This window comes from Leucoraja erinacea, chromosome 1 (assembly GCF_028641065.1).
Source record: "Leucoraja erinacea ecotype New England chromosome 1, Leri_hhj_1, whole genome shotgun sequence".
NCBI classification, from domain to species: domain Eukaryota; kingdom Metazoa; phylum Chordata; class Chondrichthyes; order Rajiformes; family Rajidae; genus Leucoraja; species Leucoraja erinaceus.
This window is the reverse complement of record NC_073377.1, coordinates 72,344,282-72,370,234: the sequence shown is the minus strand read 5'-3', so window position 1 is coordinate 72,370,234 and position 25,953 is coordinate 72,344,282. Positions and strand designations below refer to the sequence as shown.

Below are 25,953 nucleotides of genomic sequence, written 5' to 3'. Positions count from 1 at the left end.
TTTATGTTTTGTAAAATAAAGCATCACCTTGCTGTGTAAAATCCATATTCACCGACCATTTTGGTTCATGATTCTGTGCTGTAACTTCTTCGATTCCATAAAGTCACTGAATGCCCAATTGTAAATATGTTTAGAAATCATTAATGCTAAATATAATGAAGATTTTCAATCCAGTTGCCTCTTAAAGTTCTCTCATTAGCACAAAATAAACATTTTGGAGAATATGAAAATGAATGTTGCAATTTTTTTAATCTACACTACATTTAAAATATTACTGATATAATTTGCATAGACACTAATTATTAGAATAATAGTGGCAAAATAATAATGTGCCTAATAGCATATACTGAAATAAAAATACAAAGTGTTGGAAAAGCTCAGGAGGTTAGACAGCATCTGTGGAAATAGAACCTGTCAACCTCGCAGGTCTTTGATCTTTCATCAAAATTGGGAAAGAGAGACATGTCAGTTTTCAGTTGGACAGACAGCAGGGAAGGGATATATAGAAGAAAGAGGAATATGACTGGACGGGTCAAAATGGCTTTACGGCAGTGGTTCCCAGCATATTAAGCTTCTTGGTCTGTGAAATGAATTATGGTGACATTGTGGGACATGTCTGGTAGGCTAGAGTTAAATGAATAAGAAAAACAAAGCCAACATTAAATGCAAACAGAAAATAGAAAATGTTGGTTAAACTCAGCAGATCAGGCAGTATCTGTGGAAAAGAAACAGTTAACATTTCAGATGACATCAGGGTAGAGAGGAACAATTGTTAGTCTATGTAACAGTGAAATGTTGGTGAATTTCTCTGTTACTGTGAAGATGTGTGGCAGTTGGGATATTGCTGTGTCACTTATGGTATAATGGGACATGTTGAGGCAGGTCAACTTATACACAGATGGCAAAATAAAAAAGGATGCAGGCAGAAATGCTTCTTATATGGACAGAAAGAAAGCATGTTATGCAAACGTTAGGTCAGGGCTTGAAATTAACGGTTGCCCGGGTGCCACTGACCACCCAAAGTGCCGCCGGGCAACCTAAACGCCGAGTCATTTTGTCCGGCTTGGCACTGCAGATACTGGTTTATACCGAAGATAGACACAAAAAACTGGAGTAACTCAGCGGGTCAGGCAGCATCTCTGGAGAAAGGGAACGTGACGTTTCGTGTCAGCGACGGCTGTATTGCGGGGCAGATATTAGGTGCATGGTGACGGTGGGTCGGAGTGAATGACGGGCCCTGCACAGCGGCAGCAGCAGCCTCGACAGCGGCCCCATCTCCTCCCCCTCCCGCACCCCGCCCACCCTGATAGTGACCGCTGCTTGCCAACGGCTCTTTCAAAACAAACACTCTCACACGCCGAGGCCTGGTGGAGTGAGGGAGGGGGAGGCCGCCTTCCGCCGTCTGAAGCAGTTGCACCATAGATCCTATAGCTATAGGATCTTTGAGCTGCACCGCTCGGCCCCGCACCTTGCTGTTGGCTGGCGGAGGAGGGGAGATCCCAACCGCCTCCCCCTTTGGAGGCGGCACGGCGGTGGACAGGGACGGCCTCTATTCAGTCCACACTGACATCCTCTGTGCTCCCCTCCCCATCTACCTCCCCCCCCCCATCTATTCATCCTGCGCTGATCACCCTATCCACCTCCCATTGATTCTCCTGCCACCCCCCCATCCATCCTGTACTGACCCCCCTTCCCATCCATCCTGCACTGCTACCCCCATTAATCCTGCATTGATCCCCCCCCATTCATCCCGTACTGACCCACCCTCCATTTACCCTGCACCGACCCCCCCCATTCATCGTTTACTGAACCCCCCATTCATCCTATACTGATCCCCTCATTCATCCTGTACTGATCCCCCATTCATCTTTTACTGATCCCCCCCCCCCATTCATCCTGTACTGGTCCCCTCATTCACCCTGTAGTGATCGCCCATTCATCCTGCGCAGACCCTCCAATCCATACTGCACTGCCCCCTCCCATTCATCCTGTACTGATCCCCCCATTCATCCTGCGCTGATCCCCCCCCCCCCCCCCCCCCCCCCCCCCCCATCCTCTACTGATCCCCCCCATTCAAGAAGAATGGGGGGGGGACAGTCTGAAGAAAGATCTCAACCCGAAACGTTGCCTATTTCCTTTGCTCCATAGGTGCTACCTCACCCGCTGAGTTTCTCCAGCATATTTGCTTACCCCCCCCCTCACCCTGTACTGAACCTCCCATTCATCCTGTACTGATCCCCCCCCCCCCCATCCATCCCGTACTGATCCCCACCATCCAACACCACTGACATCCCCCGTGCTCTCCCCTCACAATTTTACATTCACATACAATACTAATTCACCTGCCTCAATCCATCCATTCCGCACCAATTGCCTTCTCAGTTTGTGACTTTATTTGAAGCAGAAATAATATGTGAATGCTTCATTGAGCATAATTCTGACTGGTAACTACGCACTTCGTCCGAGCACATTATCGTACGCGTCATGCAAACCATCTTAAATGACCACCTAAACTGTCACTTGGCAACCTAAACAGCTACCGAGGTTGCCCGGCTGGCAACAAGGAAAAAAAGTTAAGTGAGAGCCCTGTAGATAATTTAATATTAAAGGGGCTTTCTCACTGCAGCGTTCGGGCGAGTTTGCCCTCGACTCATACTCGCAGCATGGTCGACACGAGGTCCTAGGAGGTCTTTGTAACTCCCCTTCATGCTCGAGAGTAGTCTTCGCATACTCGAGGCCTCAGCTAGGTTGCAGCGTATTTGTCAACATGGTCGCCATGGAAAAAATCTATACTTTTTTTACTCGTAGGTTTAGTCGAAGTAGGTCGTAGAAGGTCGGAATGTTATTTGTAGGTAATCGAGGGTAGTCGAGGGTAGTCGAAGGTAATCGAGGGTAGTCGAAGGTAGTCGTAGATTGTCTTCAACATAGTCGAAGGGAGGTTGAATGGAGGTCGTAGGAGATCGAAGGAGGTCGTCTTCACTCTCCATTATTCGGTGTCCAATTTTCCCGAAGCTAATCGAGGCTAGTCTTCCACATAGTCGAAGGAGGTCTTCTACATATTTGAAGGAGGCCTTCAACATGACATTTTTCAAACTCTCCTAAACTCGCCAATTAGGTTGCCGCAGTGGGACAGCCCCTTAAGCCCAGAAGGCTGCAACATGCCCAGAGGGAAGATGAGCTGCGGTCCAATAAGCTTGTATTAGGACACATTACAATAATGCGATTATGTAATAGCAATAATGCAATAATGTAATAATTATAGTCTGAGACATTTACTAGTAATGAGTGGTGGTGAGGCCACATTGTGTTCAGTTTTGGTCACCATGTTGTAGAAATTATGTTGTCAAGCTGGAAAGGGTAGAGAGAAAATTTACAGGGATGTTGCCAGAACTCGAGGGCCTGAGCTATGGGGAGAAGTTGAGCAGGCTAGCACTTTTTTCCTTGGCATGCGGGAGGATGAGGTGGACAAAATAGAGGTGGACAAAATCATGAGAGGAATAGATTGAGTAAATGCACAGAGTCTCTTGCCCAGATTAGGGGAATCGAGAACCAGAGGACATAGGTTTAAGGTGAGGGGTTAAAGATTTAATAGGGACCCAAGGAGTAACTTTTTTTTTACACAAATGGTGGTGGGTGTATGAAACAATCTGCCAGAGGAGGTCGTTGAGGAAGGTACTATGGCATAATTTAAGAAATGTTTAGGCAGGCACGTGGATAGGTTAGGTTTATAGGGGTATGAGCCACCCGCAGGTAGATGGGACAGTATAGATAGGGCATGTTGCTTGGTGTGGGCAAGTTCGACCGAAGGGTCTATTTCCACACTGTACGACTCTACGATGGTAGAGATGTGACGTGGAAGCGGGTCATAGTCAATACTTTAAAGAACACGAGAAGGGAGAGTGAAATCTCCGAGGGTGAGTAAGGTGAAAAGGACTGGTGGAATAGCTGCCGGGGAGCAGGGAACTTCAAAGGTGAAGAGGAGGCTCTGTGACAATCTTTGAAGAAGTTGAACTCTGCTCTCTCTGTTACCTTTGTTAAAGTGACATTATATTAATTGGTCACCATTGAAATTTATTGAATGGGTTGAAGTTGCTGTACTCGCATGCTATGTATGAAACAAACTCATAGCAATACGTTGATATTTCAAAGTATAGTGTAACACATTAATTACTATCAATTTTTGGTATTAAAATTAATGTGGAGCCACATTCCCTCCAGCATTAAAATAAAAAACAATTAAAAAAATTCCCTGCACCTATCCCTTGATCTAATTCCTCTCTTCCTTCACAGATAGGTCTTAGCTGACATTGAATTCCCCGCTTTACACTTGTAAAATAAACACCAAATGGCACATCCTTAATTCATTGCTCAGATTTATATGGAGACACTGTCAGTATTAATTTTAATCATGCCCTGAATACACAATTAATACACAGTTTTCTGTGCCACACATTTCTCAGCATACACACTCTGCAAAGTAAACATGTAAAGACTAGCCAAATTGACTGAAAAACTTATAGATGCATGTCTATTAAACACCGGACAGTTGCTTCCCGAATTATATAGAGAAATCATGATAGTGCATAGTGTTAAAAATTCCAGCAGATGGAGCCAATTTCTTGAGTTTGCAGGCTGTACATTCAGACACACCAGACAAAAATTTGTACTATGTTCTCCTGAATATTCACAAACGGCTAAGATAATCCCTGGTGAAATGGTGTAAATGGCCATGTTTTTCATTTTCTTGGTTCTTGTTCTTGGTTTCTTGGTCCTCCAAAATATTCCAAATGGAATTTAAACTGGAGGTGGTGGAGGGAGGACTTAAACCAGAAAGGGTTATTGGGAAGAAAGAGCTACTTTAAATTTAGTTGCATCTGGTTGGGTAACTATAGTAGGGTGGAGATTATTCCATGTTTTAGTTGTGTGGGGGAAGAACAAATTGCTGTACACATCTGTCTTTCATCATAAACAATCCAGGGACCCTCAGAAAATACAGGCATTTTATTTTATGCAGTAATAGTTATGAAGTTTCTAGGAACTGCAAACATACGGTCCCAATTTTCCAACCTGCCTCATTGCAGACATTGGACTTTTTCTCTGTAACAGTTATGCTGTATTGTTGAAAGACTATATTCTGCATTCTCATATTTTTCTCTCTGCTCTACTTGCTCATATATAGTATTATCTAATTTGATCCGATATCAGGCAAACAAAAACTTTCATTGCATCTCGGTACACGTGACTATAATAAACCAATACCAATACATGCTGGCTGCCCTACAATAATTTGTTTGAGTAGTCTTTCTCCTTATTTGACCTAAGGTAGTAGGCTGTGAGACTTCACGGTCAAGTTGGCTCTTACTCTACTTTGTGACCATCAAGTTTCCCACTAGACACTCCAGAGCCATGCTGCACAATATGCAGTTACATTCCTCTGGCTGGTCCACCCTGCCAAGCACAAAGTCTTCCACACTTGTTGCATCCGTAACCACAAGCCTTTTGGACAGGTGGGTTCTCACTGTAGCTGTTTGTGATCTTTACAACAGACAAAGAGTAACTCTCACGCACCTAAATCTCCAAAGCTACTCCCAATGTATTCCCTTTTGTAACCGACAGCTGATTGAGCGGCATCTTACCACTGAACTGGCTGTCAAACTAATAATAAACATCAAAGATCTTCAAGCACATATTTTGCTTTGGTAGTTTGCACCCCAGCGGTATGAACATTGACCTCCAATTTCAGGTATCCTTGCTTTCTCCCTCATTCCCCTCCCCTTCCTAGTTCTCCCATAGCCTACCTCTCTTCCTTTCTTTTTCCCCCGCCCCGCCCCCCCCCCCCCCCCCCCCCCCCCCCCCCCCCCCCCCCCCCGAAATCAGTCTGAAGCAGGGTCTTGACCGGAAACGTCTCCTATTTCTTTGCTCCATAGATGCTGCCTCACCCGCTGAGTTTCTCCAGCTTTTTTTCCTTCAAAGATTTTCAAATAATTTTTAAAATTATGATTTAGGACAATTAACATTTTTAATGATTGGAGCTCTTTCACAGATCCATTCCTATATAACCAGTGTTACATAGAAACATAGAAATTATGTGCAGGAGTAGGCCATTCGGACCTTCGAGCCTGCACCGCCATTCAATATGATCATGGTTGATCATCCAACTCAGTATCCCGTACCTGCCTTCTCTCCATACCCTCTGATCCCCTTAGCCACAAGGGCAACATCTAACTGTTCTCTTTCTACTTGGGCCATTGGCCAGATTTTTGCATTCTGCTTGAAATTTAATTTTTATTATTCAGTCTTTTCTGATTCTGCAAACAGTGTTGTTTTTTTTAAGTAAGTTAAAAACACAATTTGCAGCATGGCATTTGATTTCCACAACTATGATCAGTATGCCTCATTTTTATAAGGTGGCACAGCTATCAAAATATAAAACAAAATTGCTAAAAATGTTCTTCAGAACAGGCAATATCAGAAGAATGGGAAACAAAGTTAACATTGAAGGTTAATAATATTTTACCAAAACATGTCAGACCTTTCTCAACTAGAATGTGACCAACCTGAGATGTAATCTCGATCTCTCTCCTCAGATGATACCTGACATGCTGAGTATATTTTGCATTTTTGATTTTGATTTCAAATTCCCAACATCTGTGGTATTTTATTTTTGCATGCTTTAGTTTACAGTATTGTGAGCTGTTTTTTCATCAACTCATTGTTGATGTCCAATCAACTTAACAACTCATAGTTTTCCGATTCTTTCCCCCACCAACACTTGCAACCTCCTCATCTTTTTTCTTTCTAGCTATTTCTTTGCAGTATCTTCCAGTTCTAATGAAAACTTTTGCCTGTAACTTCAATCTTTGCCATGTTTTTTTGTTACAAATCATGTCTAATTTACCAAGCATTTTCAGCAATTTCTGTTCTTGTGCTGTGATACAAGGCTGGCTCCAGTGCCCAATAAACCTCAGCTGAAGCAAAAAGCAAACGGCTGGAAACATGTATCAGGCCAGACAGCATCTGGAGGGGAAAGATATGGCTGATGTTTCGGGTCAAAACCCTGAATCAGGAGTTCTCACGAGAACAACAGCTGCAAATACTTTGTTTAGGTCAACCAGATTCCAGTTGTAATATGCCCATCCAAGAGTATGTAGATAATTCTGGTATTCAGCTTCGGTTTATTGGACACTGGAGGTCAGACAGAAGAGCATCGGAAAGAGCTTAGAAATAAAAAGCATGGTCAAGGCCTTGACAGGGGTCAGGCAATGTTATGGAAGTGGAGGGACAGCAGTATTAGTGATAGTTTATATTCATATTCACCAGCTCATCCCTGGTCTCTAGGATCTGGGTCAACCTTAAGACAATTGCCAGGGAAAGAAGCAAACTTGGTGGCAACAGAATAGTGCTTGTGAAAGGCTGAGGATATGGAGGTTTGAATGCACAACTGAGGCTTGGATAGCATGATGCAGGATTAAAAAAAATATATAGAAAATCAGCCAATGACAATTATTACCTATGGATTTGTGAAGGGCACATTTGCCTAATCAAACACATGGAAATCATTATGGAAATAGGAGGTAATGGATAGAAAATGTTGTGGTAGAATGTTTTTAAAGATAATCAATTGTTCCATATTAGAACTCAACAATTTACTTGCAATTTCAATGTGCAATTATAGAATGTTATACGTATACATTTACCAGGAAATTCTTCAATAATCCTTTGGCACTTGGCAAAAAAAAAATCAATCTTCTCATAAATCATTTGGTCCATAGACATTCAACTGAATATTTTAACAAAACATATCCATGAAGTCAGTAATTTACAAGACCGTAATGGAATATCTTAAATCCATAGTGATACGGCTCACTAATACCGACTAACAATCAGTGTGAAAATGACTGCAGTCACGGGTCAAGCCACACCACCCCCCCCCACCTCGCTAAAGTCACACTAAATACCACTCCACTGGAAACAAATGCCCATTAACTACCTAGGATCTACAGTGATAGAGGATGGTCATATTTCAACTGGAATTGGACTGATAGCGTCTCTAGATGAAGAAATCAACTCAAGTGTAGGAAAGGCAGCAACCAGCAAGTGAGGCTAACCAAGTGGTCATGGATGAACAGGAAACTCACAATCAACACCAAGATAACTGTCTACAAAGCATGCAGGGAAGCTTGAACGACTTGGACCCATAAGCTGAGGAAGGACATTCTTGCCATAGAGGAAGTACAGAGAAGGTTCACCAGACAGATTCCTGGGATGTCAGGACTTTCATATGAAGAAAGACTGGATAGACTCGGCTTGTACTCACTAGAATTTAGAAGATTGAGGGGGGATCTTATAGAAACTTACAACATTCTTAAGGGGTTGGACAGGCTAGATGCAGGGAGATTGTTCCCGATGTTGGGGAAGTCCAGAACAAGGGGTCACAGATTAAGGATAAAGGGGAAATCTTTTAGGACTGAGATGAGAAAAACAATTTTTACACAGAGAATGGTGAATCTCTGGAATTCTCTGCCACAGAATGTAGTTGAGGCCAGTTCATTGGCTATATTTAAGAGGGAGTTTGATGTTGCCCTTGTGGCTAAAGGGATCAGGGGGTATGGAGAGAAGGCAGGTACAGGATACTGAGTTGGATGATCAGCCATGATCATATTGAATGGCGGTGCAGACTCGAAGGGCCGAATGGCCTACTCCTGCACCGATTTTCTATGTTTCTATGTTACCTACATCAAGAACGGAAGTTGAATAATTTTCATTTCCGCTGTATTTGCCCCCATGCTGGGAGTTTCTTGGCAGGACAAAATCACCAATGAATCTGTCTTCCCCCTGACCAACATGCTAATTCCCCTGCAATTCTCAAGCAGAATCATCCCCGCTGCTTTAACATGTATAAAGGATGGAGAATGGACGCATCCCCAAAGATGTGCAATACCAATGCATGGAGGTCAAGAGAAAGACCAAAGCTTCGCTACAAAGACACAATTAAAAGAAATATGAAAAATGATAACAACGACACTGACAACTGGGATGTGGCTGCTGAGGACCAGGTAAGGTCCTCCAGTTGGGTGTGAAGCACCACAACAGCAGATAGTTCAGGACCCTTCAGGCCAGGCACCAACACTACAAAATAAGCAAAAGCAACACTCTCTCCAATCTAACAGCCAGAGACAACTTCACATGTGGACGTTGTGGGTCGGTCTGACTGCCAAGGATAGGCCTCGTCAGCCACAGCAGGAAATGCAACCACAGACAAAATATTTCCCTCTCCAAGCAGGATAACATCAAATTCGCACCATCATCTCTCGCAGATGAATGGATGCGAACAGCATGGCTCAATCTCACAGAGATTGAAGGCCACAGTAACAATTCTTGCTCAAAAGTAAAGCTTCATTAGCAATACACCGACAAAGAAGGACCAGTCACATGTTAGTATGCAGGTTCCAAATGATGCCCATCAACTTTTAGATATCTTTTGTCAAAGGAAATTAAAAGAGCATTTGTCAATATGGAATTGAATTGTTCCAAGTTTTTTAAATTAAAGCATGGGGCCCTTCTAAACGTGTAGCTCCAGATCACTGACCAATAGGAAGCAATCTGATGGCCACCTCATGTCACAGCATATGAATTCTTCCTGCACGTGACTGAATACAGAATAATCTTCAGCGCGTAGCTCACATCAGTGGAAAGTAAAGGACCAATGACTAAATTTCTGTATTTCCACAGAAAAATACCAGCGGGCAGTATTGCACCAGTGCATTCTGGCCCACTGCATCTGTGCACTCACTGCAGGTGGCAGCAAGTCTGATCTCTCACCCCACACTCATTCCCATTCATTGGACCACAATTGCTGAGCCTCAATAAAAAACAATTAAGCAAAGTTAGGTTTTTTTTAATGCTATTTTTAACTATTTAAATAATTTGTTAACTGATCCTAAATGCCTTGGGCAATTAATACATTTCGAAACAGTAGACATCACATTATGGTAGCACAGTTGACTGGAGACAGTGAAGCAACAGTTGTTAGATCTGCTGCCCCACAGCGCCAGTTCCAGGCTTCATCCTGACCTTGGGTGCTGTCTGTGTGGAGTTTGCACGTTCTCCCTGTGACCCCGTGGGTTTCTTCTGCATGCTCCGGTTTCCTCCCACATCTCAATGATGTGCGGGTTTGTACGTTAGTGTGTCGGGAGTCCATGAGAGAGTGGGATAACAGAACTGGTGTAAATGGGTGATCGATGGTTGGCATGGACTCGCTGTGTTTCCGTGCTGCATCTCTGAATTAAACTAAACTGAGACCATCAGGTTTGTCTCCAGGCAAGGTTTTAGTCTCCAGTAGCCTAATCATGTCGGGGATATATGCCTTGTGCAAAAACTACAACAGCGAGGCCAAGTGTTCTCCTGGCAGCAAAAATCACCATCTTAGGCACCTACCAAGAGGCGATGACAAGGTACAGACCTGTTTTAACAGCGAGCTAACCCATTAGTGACCCCCAGAACATGTAATAGAATTGAAATACACAATCGCCCTTTCTCTAATGGAAAACCAATAAATAAAGCAAAGAGTAGCAATTGACCTGCCAACATTTATTTTTAATACTGCAATGCCACATAATATGATTTATAGGCACAGAGTTTGAAGCATAGAAATAGCACTGAACCAACACTGACCTTCGCTTCTGGGTCACTGTTGATAGTGCAAGAACCATCCTCCTCAGACTGTGGTATTGTTCTGTAGAAACGATTGGAAATTACAGTAAGTAAACAGAAAATGAGGTAGAAGATCGATATTACTGTTCAGAAAATCCAGATTAATAGATTTGTTAAAAAATAATCATATTTCACCTGAGCTTCAGAGAAGCATAGCGCAATGTTGCTCCTTCAAACTCTTTCAGGCTTGGATCTGGGTTTACAGTGGCAGCATGGAGATCCTATCACGGGAGATTATCGTTTAATTTTCAAAGGAAAAATGAACAACTTCATGAGGTTAATTACTTACCCAAAGATAAGATTATTGAGATTTAAAATTAGAGATATTGAAACACTTGTGTTATTCGGAACTAGTGTTAAGTACTTACATTAGGGATGGTGCTTGCCTGTATTTAGAATCAAAGATGTTATATTCAAAATTATTGATATATTGGGGATTGCAAGAATTAGCTGCAGCAGCTTCTACAGGTATTACGATTGGACCAACTATCCCCAGCTGCTTCATCACTCACTTGTGAGGACAAAAGATGCTAATGTCTGCAGTGTTCAATTTAACTTGCATCTCAGAAAACAAGGCAGTTCTGGAGATTGCCGCCACTCAAAAATGTAACAAGACCAAACACTACACTTGTTTGAAGAGCAGGACAGAATTTAAGCATCCTGTGACGAAAGACTCACCTGACACTGACAAGCCTTGTCACCATGATCAAGGTTGTGATATGCACTTGCTTAGGTAAGTACTCCTCCACCTCCACCAGAAGCTACACATTATTTAAAATGAATTAGCCTACTTAATTGATACCTATGAGCATTCATACCCTCCACCAACTGCAATGTCATCTGAAGTATGCTTTGCAGCAAACAAGGTGTCTTTCATTAGCAACTATGAGTCTTGGAACCTCTTCTGCCCAAAAGCCTAAAAGAGAGACAACAGCAGATGCATTGAAATGCCATCACATGCAGGTCCAAGTCACACACAACTGTTTGGAAAATATTTCATGATTTCTTGATTTTCAGTGTCAAAATCATTTGATTCACTTTCACCAGATATTGGGAGCTACAATTCAAGATGGCAGCTCACATTCACCTCAGGGGAAAAATAAGATCAATAATCAAGCTTGCTCCTGCCCACTATTCATGAATTCATTAAAATTCAAAAGCACAACAAATCTTATTTTGCGTGAATTGAACGAAGTAAAACTGCTTACTGCCATCTGAACAATACCAAACAAAAGTTGTTTTTTTTTTTATGAAGAGAAACATTAAAATGTGTTTGGTCTCATCGCAAGAAATAGCACAACAATTTGAACAAGACGATGTTGCAGGGAACTGGAAGTTAAAATATCAAAACCTAAAATTATAGTTTGCAACTTATTTGCAAGCTGGTTATCCATAGATTTGCTATTATCATTAAGAGGTTCTGTCTCATGGACGGACATTTTCATTCAGTCAATGGGATTTAATATTGGGAGTTGATTTTAAAGAGGCTCTAGAGGGAGGCTCACACACATAAACATGTAACCTTTCCACAACTCTGCCGGGGAACAATGCTGGGGTATCCAATAATTAGATTTATAACATTTGCCACTGCAGATCCACATGATAGAAGCACTCAAACTTCTCTAGATTCAACATGACTGCAACTCTAATTTGCACAAGATTTGAGAATGTCACAAGTTACTTATAATCATACGTTTGCCCATTAACAGAACTGCAAAGTGAGAGTTACCTTCAAATCATCTTTTTACTGAGTATATTAACTCCAGGGACATTATTTGAAATGGATAGTTCTGCACTACAAATTATTTCACTGCTGCACTCAAGAATATTAAACATTCAAAAACGTTCAAGTTTCATCTAAGAAATATTTTGATTGAATCAACACTTCACTCCTGTGTGAAATGATGCCTACTTTTGCTTTATTAAACACATTTAAATGAATTCTGATTTTAATGGAAACAGTTAAAGTAATTCACTTTTCTTTGTTAAAAAGTTTGTAATATTTCATAAAATACTTGCCTTCCAAACGTCACTATTAATCTTTCCACCATTCAGTACAGCAAAGTCAGCCCATGGTTTCTAGACAGACAATTAATCACAGAGGAAGAGCCACACATTGTCATGAAAACAGAAGACAGGCATGGTTAGTACACTAAAGCAGTTAGTGAACAAAAGCTGCAGTACTGTTTCAAATAAAACTACTGGACTTTTAAAATGGTTTGTGATTTACTACGTTGAACCAATTCTAGCAACATATATGTACAACAAAGACAATTACTACAACAAATGAAAAGGAAAATCAACTTGGATTTATGAAAAATTTGAACACTTTAGTATCGCACACAATGGAATGTACGTGCCTGTAATAATTTTTCCTTAGAGACTAAACATATAAGATTCCATTATTGCTTTCCGGATAAACAAATGGAAAAAAAAGGTGCAAGGGTTTGAATAGGGAGAAATGATAAACAGATGATGAACCTTCAAATATTTTACAGCATAAAAATGGTTTGGACTCTCTCCTGTGCATTTTTACTAGTCTCAAATTTACCGATTAGACAAAATTGAAATTGTTTTAAAAGCTAAATATTTGCAAATATATACCAGGGAGCAAAATAGAGGTTTGGAAGTGTTCAAGAGAATATTTCACTCCATTTTGAAAAGCAAATGAGTCTCAATGTCATTTCAGTTCAACAGAAAGCAAATTTACAAAACGTTTTAGTCTATCAAATGTTTTGTTCTATACTGAAGGCAGGGTCTCAATCTTCAGCATCAAAATTAACCATGTCATAAGATTAAACTTAAATGGCTTTGTGTAGAGGGAGGCAGAAATGCTTTCATATTGTGGGTTTTGTGAGGGATTAAGACAAAAAATTAATTTTGAAGAATAGAATATGCAGATGTTTGGGAAGTGTGTAAGTAAATGAGATTTAAAACTTTAGCTTGTAGTGGGGTTAATTAGGACATGGTAATAAGATACTACCAACAAACAAATTAACTGTGAACAGGTTTCCAAAGTTCTTTCAAACAACATTTTTATGACATTAAAACTGTGTACAAAACCCCACAAATAATTGCAGAAAAAAATAAATCTGGGTCCTGGATGGTAAAATGTTAATCGACAAATGCAAAATAATGTTCAAACTGCAGAAGAAAACTGGTTCACTGAAAAGTAAACACACAGTGATTAGAACAGGATTAGATTTTGTTAATTCAGGACAGTCTTTGCAAGATACATCTACTGGTTAAATAATAGGCGAAAAGACCTGAAAGGTACTTTCCTTACACTTGTCAGCTTGGAAGATAAATATCAGCAAGGTCCCATCTATGGATTAGTCTGTGCTCAACTATATTAAATGCGTACAATTGATTTATACAAGTTAATTTTTAAAGTAATTCATATTTAAATGACAAATCTATTTCAGCGTATATAGAAACATTTAGAAATAGCAGACAAGACAGATGATGACCATCAGGATGGTCTGCGATGGTCGAGGAGGGCAAGGCTTCGGTATCAACTACTGAGGGACAGCGGACACTTCGGCTTCAGGGGTAGCTGTTTGGCCTGGGGCTTGGTTAGACTAGCAGGACCTCAGAAAGGTCACCAGCATAAAGTGGCAGGAGGGTAAATTAGTGTCTAGGGGAAGGAGTCTGGCAAACACAATTGGCTGGGGTCCACAATTTTACACTTAGCTGTTGAAAATAAAACAAACCCCAATCCGACTGTTTTACTAATTTGATTGGATTTTTTTGAGGAGGTAATGAAGGAGATTGATGAGGGTAGGGTGGTGGATGTGTATACATGGGTTTTTAAGCAAGCTTTTTGATAAGTTCCATCATGGGAGGCTGATCCAGAAGATTAAAATGTACAAGGTTCATGATGACCTGATCATATGGATTCAGAACTAGTTCATTCATAGAAGACAGAGGATTGTGCTGGAAGATAGATATTCTGGATGGAGGTCAGTGACCAGTGGAGTTCCACAGGGATCTGTACTGGGACCTCTGCTGTTTGTATAGTTAAAAAATGACTTGTTTGCTATATAAATGTAAATGGGTTGGTGAGTACGTTTGTTGATGAAACCAATATTTGAGGAGTTGCAGAGAGCGAGGAATGCTGTCAGAAGATACAGCAGGATATAGATCAGCTGCAGAAATGGACAGAGAAATGTCAGACAAAGTTTAGCCTGAGCAAGTGTGAGTTGGGAGGTTGAATGTAAGGGGAAAATATACTGTTAATTACAAGATCCTCAACAGTGTTGATGCGCAGAGGGATCCGAATTCATAGCTCACCAAAGGTGGCAGCAACAGTAGATAGTTAAGAAGGTGGTTAAGAAGGCATAAGGCATGCTTGCCCTCATTGCTAGTGCCATTGAATATAAGTGTAAGGAAGTCATGATGTAGCTCTATAGAACATTGGTTATGCCTGGAATGCATTGCCAAGAGTGGTGGTGGAGACAGATACAAAAGTGGCATTTTATAGGCTTTTAGACAGGCACATGGAAATTCAGGGAATACAGGGATATTGATCCTGTGCAGGCAGATGAGATCAGTTTAACTTGGCATCAGGTATGGCATGAATATCGTGGGCTGAAGGTCCGTTCCACTGCTGTGCTGTAGTAGTTTTTATAATAAAGTGCCACAATGCTTTACCACAAGTTTGAGCAGACTTGATGATCTTCTATAATGAGTTTTGAATCTGAAATGCATCACGTGGATGGCGAGTGAAGGAATATCAGAGGGGCATTCCTATTTATATTCAGCAGATGCTGCAGGATACCAAAACTTGAAAACTGGCATCACATAAGATGTAATGTTAAAATAATACAGATAAGGCAACAATGTTTTATCTTTAAAAAATAAAATAAAACTTGAAAATAGATGCCATGGCTATATTTGTAGTCAAAGTAGAAAACAACAAGAAACCAGAAGCATCTATTAAATCTACTTCAGGTTACACTCACTTCTACACCTGCAGTGGTAAATGTCAAGAAGCAGGTGAACCCATTCACCTGTTTACTGCACTTCAGGCAGATGTAGAGGTGGTGCTCTCAGGGGAGGGGGATACAAAGGGAAAGAATGCAAGAGAGCAGAGAAGTGAAAACAAAAGCCATTTCAATTTGTTCACCAAGGTGGATTTAGGAAAAAATGCCTAAAATGTGAAAATTTGAATATAAAATCTTTCCCAACATCTCAAAGCACCAAATATTTTTATTTTACCTCGCTTTCCGGAGTGGGGGAGGGTGTTATTGAACACAATGACCCTTTTCGTATGTCTGGGACCTCTGCTGATGTCACTGGTCTCTCCCACTGGGTAGTGCCTGTAGGTATATGCCAATAATAGATGCCAGCAACATCGTTGATCTTCTTCCATCCTGGTGGAAGATCAGGGTCAGTCTGAAAGGACTGATCGCTCCAAATGTCTGTTGGAAAGTGGAGTTGAGAAACATTAACCAAATTGAAAATCTAATTTAACCAACTGAGAATCACAGTAGCTTTGCAGTTAAATTAAAATACAAATACAAGATATAGCTAACAAGTCTTTTGGTGCCTGGAGATAATTTTAAAACCCTCTCCTTAAAAAGATGTTGAGGTTCCCGTGAATCCAGGAAGGTCCAATATGAGTGCAAATCCAAAGACATAATAACTCACAACAGAGATAATGTTTTTTTAACAGATAGCATTTTATCATCGCACAGATGAACATACTACAAACAATATGGATCTTTTTGCTCAATTGGTATTTTAAAAAAAAAAGAAAGTTAATGTATAGGAGTCACGATCAAACTCATCTGTAAATGAAAAGCAAAAACAACACCCAGATGCTAGAAATCTGAGCTAAAAACGGAAACTGCTCTAATTCCACAGCAGGTCAGACAGCACTTCTGAAAAGAGAAACATCCATCGGGTGGCGACGGGAGCAGCAGCTTCGCCAGCAGCGTGTTCGTCCATTCGACTTTTTTGGTGTTTTTAGTTTGTCTAAGTGAATGTTTTAGTGTGGGGGGTGATGGAGGGGAATAGGGGGAAACCGTTTTTGGTCTCTTACCTCGATGAAGATGCAACCTTTTTCTTTGTCACATCTTCGCCTCCCTTGCGGCCTAACAACTGGTTTGGTGTGGCCTTTCTCGGAGACCGGCCCAGAGCTTCAGCACCTGGCACGGTGGGGCTTTAACATCGCGGAGCGGGTCGATCCCTTGCCGGGGATCGCCAGATGAAGTGTTCCGACCACGGCCTGCGGACTATAACATCATGAAGCTGTGGTCTGCGGAGCTTCTAGCCGCGGGCGCGGCGTGGACTTTCCATCGTGGAGCGGGGCGATCCCTTGCCGGGGATTGCCAGAAGAAGGGCTCCGACCACCGGCCTGCCGTCTTTAACATCGTGAAGCCACGGTCTCCGGGTAAGAAAGTGGCCGATTTGGGAACTCCAACCACGGTGTGTGTCCCGACGTTGGAGTTTCTTGCATCCCGACGAGAGGGCTTGTACAGCGGGCCTTCCGTGGGCAGCGACTATGGAGGGTATATGACCCCGACCACGGGCGAACAAAGGAGGAAGATTGACTGAACGTTATTGCCTTTCATCACAGTGAAGAATGTTGATTCCACTGTGGTGGATGTTTATGTTAAATTCTATTGTGTATTGTGTTCTTTTTGATTGTATGGCTGCATGTTAACTCAAATTTCACTGTACCGTAATTGTTGCATGTGACAATAAATGTGAACTTGATCATGAGAGTTAAGGGCCTGTCCCACTTACGTGTCCTTGGCATGCAAATTACGCGACCTCGTGGTCGCGTTGAAGCGCACGGGCATCGTATGGCCTCGCGGGGCCGATCCCACTGAGAAGCGCGGAGGGGTATGTAGTTGTGCGCGACAACGCGCGGGGCTCCGAAATTTTTGTAGTGAACAAAATCTTTGCGCGCCAATGGCCTGTCGTGGAACTGACGGCCAAAGTGGGACAGGGCCAAGACCCTGGTGCGACACAACGTCTAACCTCCAACAGCAGCAGAAGCAAGCAAATGATCACCGAGTTCGGCCTGGGGCTCACGGCCGTTGCGGATCCGGATCCGCCCCCATTTCTACTCCCAGAGCAGGGCCAAGAAAATTGTAGATAGACACAAAATGCTGGAGTAACTCAGCGGGACCGGCAGCTTCTCTGGAGAGAAGGAATGGGTGACATTTCTGTTCAAGACCCTTCTTTTCAGACTGAAGAAGAGTCTCGACCCAAAACATCATCCATTCCTTCTCTCCAGAGATGCTGCCGGTCCCGCTTTGTGTCCATCTTCAAATGACGTCACGCACTCCAGACGGCTGTGCGAACGCATGAAATCGAGAGCGACCTTTGCGGGACCATTGTGGCTCAACGCGACCATGAGGTCACGTAATTTGCGTCCCAAGGTCACATAAGTGGGACAGGCCCTTTAATGCTTCAGGTTAATTATCTTCAAATCAGATATTAAACATATCAAGTTACAAGAAAGATGGGGTGAAAGGTTTAACGGGAATATCTCAATTCAAAGGTATCAATGGTATTTTATTGGTCACATTCACTTACACCTAGGTGTAGTGAAGTGAAATGCTTCTTGCCATTTTGCAGCACATAAAGAAGGAATACAGACATAACATTAATAAGAGTTTCAAACATAAAGAACATCCCCCCACAATGGTTCCCATTATGAGGGAAGGCACAAAGTCCAGTCCCCAACCCCAGTTCACCCATAGTCGGGCCCATTGAGGCCTCCACAGTTGCCTCTACGGAGGCCCGATGTTCCAGGCCGTTCTCGCCGGGTGATGTTGCTCCGGAGTCGGGAGAGTCCTCTCAGCAGCTTGGGAACCCTGGAACGGCCGCTTCCGTACCGGAGGCCGCGGCTTCCAAAGCCAACAAGGCCGCGCCGGTGGGAGCTCCACAACTGGCGATCTGATCTAGAGATCCCAGGCTCCCGGTGTAAAGTCAGCGCCGCCACCCACAGCTGGTCGCTCCACAGTCCCGCAGCTCCGTGATGCTTTCCTCAGCGATCTTCAGCTCACCGGAGCTCCAGCGCGGACGACCCGGGCAAGGCATCGCCCTCTCCGCGATAGCGCTCCAGCGCTGTGCCGCCGCCGAAGCCGAGGTTCTGGGCGGTCCCCTGACAGGAAACGCCGCTCCAGGCCCGCTGGTAGGCCGCGAGGGTGGGTCGAAGCTGCAGCCCGGAGAAAAGCTGCCTCTACGACCAGGTAGGGACCCTGAAAGGTAGTTTCCCCCTCCCCACCCCCCCCGCCCACATAAAAAAGTCTAGACCTCCAAACAAAACACTTAACTAACTAAAATAAAATATTGACTGTGGAGCAGGGGAGGCCAATTTCACAAATGGTGCTGGCGTTAGCTGACAGATTGATCAAAATGTTTTAAATTGCTGCCATTCTGTCTGAATGAGATAGAATGTGGTGAATGAGGAGAGGATAAATACGTACTACAACTGAAAGATACAAGATGCTGTTGCTGTAGTAAATCAAAAAGTGTTAAAATGATTCATCAGTTCTGGCAGTAATTGTGTCGAGCATGACATAGGGTTAATCTAAATACAACGTGCTGGAGGAGCTCAGCAGGTCAGGCAATATCTGGGCAGGTAATGGAATGTGACGTTTGAGGTCTGGATTCTTCTTCAGACTAATAAAATTTATGGCCACAAACTAGAAAAGCTGATAATATGAATTTGCTGAATCCGCTAAGACCTGGGAGCCGTAGCATGCCTCGGCAGAATGCCAGGCTTACATTGGATTTTGCTGGAAAATTGAGAAAAAGAGATAGACAAGTTAGTGGGAGTGGGATGGAGAATTGAAGTGTCAGGGAAGTCATAAACAACAGGGTTGTGCAAAGCAGTCACCCAATCTACATTTGGTTTCTCCACAACACTGGATAATTACATTGTGAGCTCCAATTGCAGTACAATGAATTGGAATTGTTGCTACATCCGGAAAAGATATAAAGATATTTGGATATTAAATGATGGGAAAGGACAAGCAGGTGTTGCATCCATTACCAAACGGCAAGGGAAAGATTGGAGGAGATGAAAGAACAACCTAGAGAGCCACAGGCAGGAACAATCAGTACAGAAAGCTGAAAGTAGAGAAGAAAATAACAGCACATTGAACACGATGGAATTCACAGATTATCATGCAGTGAATTTGGAAGTTTGATGGGGTGGGGCTGGAGAGGAAGGGGATCGGGATGGAAGGCAAAGACATTGCTCTGGGTGGTAAGAGAGGGTGAGAGTAGGTGTGTGCGAAATGGGACAGATCAGAGGAAGCTCAAAGAACAACACTGTTTGTTCTACAAGGCACACCACAGCCCTCAGTAATCAACATTTAATGCCCCAATTGCAAACAACCAGTCTCTCAGTTTGTACCTGATCCCTTTCCCTTACCAGGTACCTATATACTGTAAATTGATTGATTGTAATCATGTATTGTCTTTCTGCTGACTGGTTAGCACGCAACAAAAGCTTTTCGGTACCTCGGTACATATGACAATAAACTAACTGGCCATTTTGCATGAAATCTTATTGAATTTGAACATTAAATTTTTTTTCCCCACCACAATCTGCCTGGCTTTCTGAGTATGTATGGCACGCTCGTTTATTTTGTATTTGAGCAGCTGCATTGTTTTGTCTCTCACTCCCAGCAACTTTTTTCCCCTCTCGGTTCTCATTCATCTCCTATTTCCACTTCATAAGATTACCAAGCCTTTGTCATCTCAGTTGCACCATGATGAATGTCAGTCAGCTACTCTTAATCTCCACCATTTGCAGATATTCCCTTTGTTCTCCCCTCTTCTCTGCACCATGATTGATTTCTAACTTATTCTCATTCTGATAAAATGTCATTGACTTGAAATATTAGCCAAGTTTCACTTTCCAGAGATGCTGAGCATTTCAAGCAAATTCTATTTTTAACTTCATGCTAACTTGTGAAAACTCATGACCAAAATTCCCAAAGGACTTTCATCTTTCGAATACCCACAAGGAAGCCACTGGAAGGTCGAGGAAGTGGAACATACCAGGCACCGTCAAACTTCAGAGAAGTTCAGAGATTGAAAAAATGTGTAGGGGAGTGTAAATGTAAGAGAAACAGGGCTACCTTTCGGAAAACCTACTCTAAACACAATATAATTTGGATAAAATGACATTTTATTCCATGCTTGTATTGTACTTTTTTACATTCATGCAACATTTATTTGCTTGTAGTATTAAAAAGTAATCACAGCAGACGATAGTGAACTACCCAGTACCCAGATATTCTTCATTTCTGCTTGATCAGTTAATACACGTTTGAACTGCGATGTTTTGAATAAGGCAGCCGGGTCCCATTATTTGGGCAATAAAGTTAAATGGACCATTGTGTTCTGATCGTTTTTTCATAAGATCTTGGACGAAACTGTTTCACTCTCTGCATGTGACCTGATGTGCTTTGTATTTCCACCATGTTCCGTTTTGTCATCCAGGTCACGGATACAACATATGGGGGCTACAGCAGGTACAATTTGCCAAACAGAGGACAAAGTATAGCTACTGGAAATTGTATATATTTTGGCCTCTGGTCAGCAAACTTTACCTGTGAAAATTCATAAGTTGCAGAAGCAGAAGCATGCCATTCGGCCTATCAAGTCTACTCCACCATCCAATCATGGCTGCAGGGCCGGCCTTAAGCCGATTGGACCAATTTTTCCAAATTGGGCCCTGCGCCCAAGAGGGGCTCCGCGTTAATTTTCCGTATTTCAAATGGAAATACAAATTTGCCTTGTTAAATAAAGATTTTTTTTTAAACATTCGCCATACGGATTTTTTTTACAAAACTTACATGGATAACAAGCGCTGCACGGCCATCAGACACAAAATATGTGTTAACTACTACTGTAGCACTTGTTAACAGCCAGTAGTTAACAAGTAGTTATATAATGGGTCATCAATGCATCAATCCACATTTCCTCAGTAATTGTAATTGTGTTTTTGAAGAAGTATTAATGACGCTGCGTTCCTTTGAATACAATTCACGCGGCGTCATTAACACTTCTTCAAAATAGAATTACATTTACTGAGGAATGTAGATCGATGCAATGATAACACATTGAGAATTTCTTAAAACTCACCATCATGATTGAGGACTTCTTGGTGAGATTCTTGGTCTGCAGCAGGTTAGTCATTCAATTTACCTACCGACCCACGTTGTGTCTCTCTGTCTTTCGCTCTCTCCCTCCCTCTCTCTCTCTCTCTCTCTCTCTCCCGTTCACAATCTCGTCTCTCTCTCTAGCTCTCTCGGCATTCCCGGAATCATTGACGTTTTGCGGTAGACAAAAATGCTGGAGAAAGTTAGCAGGTGAGGCAGCATCTATGGAGCGAAGGAAATATGCAACGTTTCGGGTCGAAACCCTTCTTCAGACCCGGCTATTTCCTTCGCTCCATAGATGCTGCCTCAAGCCCTCTCCCACTGTGCGAGTTCACCCAAGAGCTTAAAATCTCTGTGAAGCATCTCTGTCCATATCTTCAAATTCCAACTTTGAAATTAAATACAACTTTCGACTTAAAAATTTCACAGCAGGATTGCGATTAGTAGATTCCCACGCATTTTCATCATCGTTCGATTCAGTGTAATTTTCGCACCTGGTTGATGTAGTTTTTTTAAAGATACAGTACATTACAATAAATTGTTTAAAGCATACCCGTACTAAATGCACGAACATTAAGGTGGTTACTGATGTTACAAACGGTTATAAATGAATATAATTTCAAAGTGAAATAGATTTCCGTGGAAAGAATATTTTACCAGAATATGGTGAGGTCGCTGCAAAATGCTCACTTAAAACAATACGCCGTCAACTCAGGATTGTTTCTTAGCCCTCTGACAGGTGTTTCAATCTCACCTCGTAGCTCGCTGTTAATCGATTCACAGCTATTAATTTTCATTCCTGGAACTTCTCCAAATGCAAAAGCTTCCCACAAATGCTAAATGCCTCTCCAAATGCCAAAGCTTCAAGTTACGTTTCTTGTGTGGTGGTGGTAAGGGGGGAAGCTAGGATAAAATACCATATATTTGCATTTATATAGCGATCCAGCTGCAAAATTTTTGTCGAAAGTTATTTTATTTCAAAGTGGGAATTGGAAGATAGGGACAGAGATGTTACACAGAGATTATGATAGGAAGGAAACGTTATAGCAGCTGAGTAAAAGATTGGTCAAATGGTAGATTCAATGAAGATCGGGCGAGGGGGATTGGGGGTGGGGAGAAAGTATCTATAGCTTGGGACTTACCTAAATGAGTACTGAGATGGATTATCATTCCACACCAAATTTCTTAGACAATAATACCTTTTATGCAATTATCAGAACATTTTGTTGGATATGGATCAACAGACTCTGGTACAAGCTCGTAAATTAGTAAAACAAATGTTCTTCTTTAAGTACTGTTGTTTATGGGATGGGGGTGAGTGATGACAAATAACCTACATTCTATATTTTGTCATAATGTGGCTGAAACAATGGCATATTTTGTGATATTTATTGAGATAGAAAGATACAACTGAGTTTGGGCAAGATATTACCTTGCAACATTCTGTATGCCTGATAGATATTGTGAAATGGAACTCAGAAATTATGGGAGGATTACATAAACATACAATTCAAAGGTGATGAATATACAGAGTATACTTATTTCCATCATGAACGTACAATAGTGATATAGGACACCAGGTCCTACTGCGGTAAACTCACGAGCTACTACGGTATGACTATGTGTTAAAAAGTATCAAATTTTTACATCCTGAGTATATTTTACTCATGGACATTTTTCAAGATGTTGAAAAATCTTCACGAGTTACCACGTTTCCCCGAGTACCTTCGCCGGGGCTCGCCAGAGGGGAGCGCTCAGTTTTGTTGGCCCGCGGCAGCCGGCAGCCTGCAGCTGTGGTCTGCAGAGCTCCAGCTGGTGTAGCGTCTGCAGCCTGGGGTCCCTCGTGGGGGACCCGGGGGAAGAAGAGCTCCAACTACCGGCCCGCGGTCAACTTCTACCGTGGGCGCGGCGGGGAATCAGGAGCGGGGGGCCCCTGGAGGGGAGCTTCGACTGCCTGCCCTGCAGACTGCGGTGCTTCTGGCGTGAACTTTAAATCTCCGACCGCCGGCCTGCGGCCTACACCAGCCTGAAGCCGCGGTCTCCGGTGGGGAAGAGCCGATTCTGGACTTACCTGGACTTTTTACCTTTTCTGCACATCTGGACACCCGCAGCAACGGCTGCAGAAGGTTGAGGTCCCGACCACGGGGGAAAATGCAGGAGGACTGGCCAAATTTTGTGCTTTCCACCACAGTGATGAATGCTGTGGTGGATGTTTGCGTTAAATTTTTTGTGTGTTTGTGTGTTCTTTATCATTGTACCGCTGCTGGCAAATTAATTTCACTTGCACTTTATGTGCAATGTGACAACTAAAACCGTATTGTATTATTGTATTGTATTGTTAGCGTTAAGAAATGGCATGTTGGCCTTTGTAACAAGGGGAATCGAATATTGGAGCAAAGAGGTCCTTCTGCAGTTGTACAGAGTTCTAGTGAGACCGCACCTGGAGTATTGTGTGCAGTTTTGGTCCCCTAATTTGAGGAAGGACATTCTTGCTATTGAGGGAGTGCAGCTATTGAGGGAGGGACTGTCATATGCTGAGAAAATGGAGCAGCTGGGCTTGTCTCTGGAGTTTAGAAGGATGAGAGGATATCTCATTGAACCATATAAGATTGTTAAGGGCTTGGACACGCTAGAGGCAGGAAACATGTTCCCGATGTTGGGGGAGTCCAGAACCAGGGGCCACAGTTTAAGAATAAGGAGTAAGCCATTTAGAACAGAGACGAGGAAACACTTTTTCTCACAGAGAGTGGTGAGTCTGTGGAATTCTGTGCCTCAGAAGGCAGTGGAGACAGGTTCTCTGGATGCTTTCGAGAGCTAGAGAGAGTAAGATAGAGTTCTTAAAAAAGCAGTCAGGGGATATGGGGAGAAGGCAGGAACAGGGTACTGATTGGGGATGATCAGCCATGATCACATTGAATGGCGGTGCTGGCTCGTAGGGCCAAATGACCTGCTCCTGAACCTATTGTCTATTGAAACGACCCGAGTTCCGATGTACCCGCTACGTTTATTCTACGTGCTTACCACGAGTTTTGATATTTTTTTAAACTCGGGAGAGCTCTTGGGTGAACTCGCGCAGTGTTCTAATAATCTAATTTTACGTTGCGAAAATGTTATTTGGGCCCCATACGAACCGGCTGTGTCTTTCCTGCCGAAATGGGGTTAAAACTCACTGCAGTGGCAACTTTCCAATCTATTGCATTCCACAAACACCCACTCGCAAGATGATTTAAATGCTCATTTTTGTTGGACAATCATGTCATAAGAGCATCTAAATCGTCTATATTTTGTGTTATTGTCTATCCATAGTCAATGTTTTTATACACAACAGTTTTGATTATCTTGAGTGGATGTTTCTAGATTAATTTGTGGGAATTAAACATTAAATTCCTTCCATCTGGCATATAAATTCATGACAGTGAGATTTATAAATCATGTTATATTGTGAATTCATGTGTGAATGGGATTAGTTTGTTATTTGGATACTTAGGCTATTTAAAAAATATATCTTTTTCTTAAGAAATTAAATCTACAGGACATTGTTAATGGGAAAGTAGTAGGCAGAAAGGCATGTCATGTGTGGTTTGAAGAGCAAAAACTTGTAGCTTACAATGCCAACATTGAAAAGTTGAGGAAAAACAAGGTGTACAGAGTTGCTTATTTGTTACAATCTGAGGAGTATGATGATGCTACTGGTTATGGTATGCCAATGTACCAACTAGCAACTGATCTTCTCCATAAAGACCTGGTCTATTGCTAGAAATTGTAATTTTTTAACCTATTTGTTACGGACACAGCATATAATACAATAATATTAAAATTCTGATCTTGAAAATATCACATTTTTGAATTTTCAAGGCAGTCTGGGTGATTACTATTTCCGTCACAACGATCAATTTTCTAATTCGCTACAATTAGGTAATTAACTAATTATATGCTTTAATTTCAGGTCATCCAAGTAAGATGTTCTATATTTGTTTCAGAATGCTTCAATCTATAATAACTGAAAATTTCATTCAGTTCTCTTGATTTTTAAGAAAGTTATGGGCTTTTGACTGTCCTCGATCACAGCTTTTGTGTTAAGTGGAAAAGCAATAGGGAACAA

At 42.2% G+C, this 25,953-nt stretch overlaps 1 protein-coding gene across 6 annotated transcripts in view; it reads right to left on the bottom strand.

The window, feature by feature from the left end:
- apbb2b (amyloid beta (A4) precursor protein-binding, family B, member 2b) overlaps positions 1–25,953 on the bottom strand; it is a 276,260-nt gene that overhangs the window by 111,387 nt on the left and 138,920 nt on the right. For all 6 annotated transcript variants that reach the window (XM_055637131.1, XM_055637100.1, XM_055637109.1 and 3 more), the window contains exons 5-8: positions 15,934–16,136; positions 12,733–12,792; positions 10,849–10,934; positions 10,675–10,735 (exon numbers count right to left, since the gene is read on the bottom strand). In XM_055637131.1, the coding sequence (XP_055493106.1) occupies positions 10,675–10,735; positions 10,849–10,934; positions 12,733–12,792; positions 15,934–16,136 (410 nt within the window). The remainder of the gene's footprint in view (positions 1–10,674; positions 10,736–10,848; positions 10,935–12,732; positions 12,793–15,933; positions 16,137–25,953) is intronic.